Source organism: Nuphar pumila, chromosome 5 (genome assembly GCF_984573655.1).
Source record: "Nuphar pumila chromosome 5, dmNupPumi1.hap1.1, whole genome shotgun sequence".
NCBI classification, from domain to species: Eukaryota; Viridiplantae; Streptophyta; class Magnoliopsida; order Nymphaeales; family Nymphaeaceae; genus Nuphar; species Nuphar pumila.
The window spans coordinates 136,314,423-136,318,462 of NC_143253.1; the positions used below are offsets into that span (position 1 = coordinate 136,314,423).

Genomic DNA, 4,040 nt, shown 5'->3' on the forward strand with positions numbered 1-4,040 from the left:
TGGCATCAATGAGTGATGGTGCTCTTGTCATCCCGAAATTAAGTGATGATTCCTAGTATTTTGACTAAGGGTGATGATTCTTGATGTCAGTTGAGGGTCTTGTGTGGGACCCATTTAATAAAATACAATTGTGTGATAAGATATCAGTGAGGACTGCCTTAGGACTTTGACCTGTTTTAAGTATCTGCAGGTTTTATACAAGATGAAACTTAATGTATTGCATTAAGTATGGATATGCATTCAAAAGCAATACTTGATAATTAAATTAAAAATCTATTTATGCAAGTGCATTGGTTCATGCATCCCTAAATGTTTATGTGGCATGTGATTTTTGGTTGTCTTAAATTAAATTGGCTTATTTTGTAAGCCTATTTTAAATGAGATTTATTTTTTAAAGCCCTCTTAAACGTATGTTTGATTTGATTTATGTTGTCTTCCTTGCTATTAGATTTCAAGATGGTATCGTACAAGAACTTTGGTTTTTACCTTTTTTTAAAATTAAGACCTTTTTCAGGTATTGAGGCTTAGTGATGGCAGGATCGACTTGCTGGAAGGAGCGATGGTTTATGATTTGTTGAATCAGATTTTGATTGTTTTAGTAGTTATGGTTTTTGGGAAGCTTGTTAAACCTTAAACAAGGACTGCTCAACTAAATTTAATTTAATTTAAATTTATAGTTTGGATAATTCTATGTTTGTAATGAACGATGAGTTGTTGATATGAAATCTGTACCGGGTCATTGAGATATCTTTTCGTAATATTTTAAAATTATTTATTTATAAAAAAAATCTGCATTTTTTGAGGATCGGTTTATGGTAGTTTCGTAGGTTTCAACAAAACTAGATTTGCTATTTTAATTTTAAGTGAAACTCATTTTCACCTAAAGTAGAGCGTCGTTGGTTTTCTGACAACAAAATCCACTCTTATTGTTTAGTGAAAGGGTGTTATCCTCAGCATGACTGGCACCGTACTTTCATTGTTTCGTTATTTGGGCGAATCTCAGTTATGCTTTTAAGTTAGAGTTTTGCTAGAAAGAAGTTTCACTAGAATATTCGGAAGATAAAGCCGCTTTTTTTTACGTTCTAATGGAAGGGTAAAATCATAAAAAATATTCTTAAATTCAGCGAAAATAGAGCAAGTAGATATGCAGAAAATATTGTGATATCTTTCGGCTATTCTGTGAAATAATTCATTTTAATAAAAATAAAAAATATGCCTTTGTAACTTAAAAATTAATCAAGATATGAGATATAGGTACATAGTACACGGAAATCGACCATTTATTCTACATCTGACACTTTATTATTGTATGAGCAAGAACGAGACGTGCTTGGTCACTTCAAAAAAGAATTTCAAAAAGATGAATGGTGGACGCGTAGGTGGTCAAGCTAGCGAGCACTCAGGTGGGAGACCCTGCGGGAACCTCTGTGCATCCTTGCAGTAGCTGTAGATCATGTAGTTCTTCTGCACCCAAGCCAGCTTCTTTAGGTCCGAGCTGACCACGGCTTGGTTCATCCAAGTTGAAGATGAAGCACTGCATGAAGAGCTCGAACCCTTCCACACACAGCCATTGATGCTAACATCGCTAAAGGTGGACGTGAAAGGAGCCAGGGTCCAGTCGGTCTTGACGCGACCACCCTGCGTTGCCCAGTCCTCAGCATCCCACAGGCTCGAGTACATCCGCATGGCTTGCTTGCTTGGGTAGGCCACTCCCGACTTCTCGTGGTTCCTAAAAACTCTTATGAGGGTTCCGTCCACGTAAAACCTTCATCCAACGCAAAATAACATATATAAAAATTAGCACGCAAGAAAGCATGATTGTCAATTTATCGTTTGGTTTTTTAACTTTCTTTCCAGCTCCCATCTCTACCATCCATTTGGGAAATGGATTGTTGATACGAATTAGATTGATCATATGACACAAGATATATACATATATATATTCGATCCACACCAACATCTCACTGAGATGTGTGGTGGAAATTGAATATAACCAATGATATGTAGGCCAAGCTCGAGCTGGCTCATTTAAGAAAATTAATTTTTCACATACAATCTGAATAAGAATTGAACACCTGACTTCATTTCAAGCTACCTATCCCAACTGAGGAAGCAGATCAGGTCATGCTGAATATGAGCGTTTTTGCTCATGCCGACATCGTGGCCGTCTGTTTGCATTTTGGATGAATGCCACGTGGTTTTGTTGACTTTTGAGCTTTTTAAAATGCAAATCGGATGGCCACGATGCCGGCATGAGAAAAAACGCCCATGTTCAGCATGACCTGATCTGCTTCCCCCAACTGACCACTCCACATTATGGTGCATGGCATAAATGGTGTCTAAATATATACATATGAGATTATATTTCTAATGAGCCTAGATGATCGCCAAGCCGAGCCGATCATACACCCCATGTTCATATGCATCTCCTAAACTTCAAGAGCTGCTTGTGGCTCTCGGTTTGCCAAGCTGAATTTATGAACCCGAACAAGCCTCTGACTGCCGATCGAGTTTAGCTTGAAAAGCTAAGACATGTATCTATATTTTTTCGTTGTGGACATTTAAGGTATGAGGAGTTTGACTTACATTACTTGGCGAGGGTTCCAAAGAATGGTGTAGGTATGGAAGTCAGCAGTTGGGTCGAACCACAGACGAAATTGTTGCTCCCGATTGCCCTTACCCTGTGTGTACACGTTTGTGTGCAGGGTGTAGGGCTGCCCACTTGCATTTCCCAGGAACTCCATGTCTATCTCATCGTGAAGTGGTCCTTGAGAGGATAACTGCTCCAAATTAATTTGCAAGCCAAGTTACATGGGTATACGATTAAAGTAACAGATAAATCATGAAGCATCATTCTTCATTTCTAGAATCAATCTCTAGGCATCAATATCTCCACCATTATGATGTACAGACTATTATTAATATAGCTAGTGCAAACACCACACACATATATATATATATATATATATATATATATATATATGGTCATATAGGTGTAGATCATATGCAATATGGCTTCCTTTGAATCACTGTTATGTATGTATATATATATAGAAGAGGTTGATGTTAGGACTTACGTAGTAGGCAGTGACCGTGCCGGCCGAGTTGCCCGGGACTAGCTTTATTTTCATGTCGAACTTGCCAAATAGAAACTCATTCTTTGATTGGAACCCTGAGCCTGACGACTTGTCGAGAGACAGTCGAAGTTGCTGGCCATTGTTGAGGATCATGGCTCGCTGCCCACCCCATGTGATATCAACATCTGACCAGAAGTTGGCCATGGATGCACTGCACAAGCTCAGCAGCAATAGAGCTGCAAGAGTATGAGAGGAAGACATCTTCTGAGGAAAGAACTCAATTCAACTCAACCAGTAATATGAGATAGAGCTCCTAGCAGAATTGCTTTTGTAGTAGCAACGTCAACGATGGTAGTGGTGGTATGGAGAGGGAATGGGATTTGATGTTGGTGGAGTGGGAGTGGCTCAACCAAGGCCAAGTATTTATAGCTACCGATCGGACTACAATGCCATATTTTTGTATAAAGAAAGGAGGAACGTCCAAGCAAGTGTGCGGAGCCAGCTAGGCTTGGGTTGTCATGGGCCCACACGCTCTCATGGTATCCATCTAAATTTCTAGAACCATTTATTTATTTTTTCCTGTTTTGTATTAATTGAGAAGTCCAAAGTGGAAATTTGTGTTTGTCTTAAATTTTCAAAATCCTAGCTACCACACATATTCCTCAATATATTTTAAGAAATGAGAGGGGATGTTGGTAGCTTGGTATCCTCTTCTTCATGCTAAAACTAAAAGCGCCCATAGTATGAGATATTTATTTTGCTGAGCTAAACATGAACTACTCTTGAGTTTTGTTAGGATTACAATTAAAAGGTAAGGACTATGATGATTTCAGATAAAGGTAAGCGTTTGTGCGGAGTTTGTTATTTTGCAAAACTTATAACAAGAAATAAAATTCATCATCCTAATTGATACAGTTATCCTTCTTAAGTTGATGCATAAAATGGGAAATTGTTTAAAGAAAT

At 38.3% G+C, this 4,040-nt stretch overlaps 1 protein-coding gene across 1 annotated transcript; it reads right to left on the minus strand.

Moving 5' to 3' along the window:
- Positions 1-1,192: 1,192 nt before the first annotated feature.
- Positions 1,193-3,472, minus strand: LOC149838925 (xyloglucan endotransglucosylase protein 7-like). The gene is made up of 3 exons (XM_090007850.1): positions 3,078-3,472; positions 2,587-2,780; positions 1,193-1,765 (listed from the first exon to the last, which is right to left on the minus strand). The coding sequence occupies exons 1-3, from the start codon at positions 3,336-3,338 to the stop codon at positions 1,384-1,386; spliced, it is 837 nt and encodes a 278-aa protein (XP_089863976.1). The 5' UTR covers positions 3,339-3,472; the 3' UTR covers positions 1,193-1,383.
- Positions 3,473-4,040: the final 568 nt, after the last annotated feature.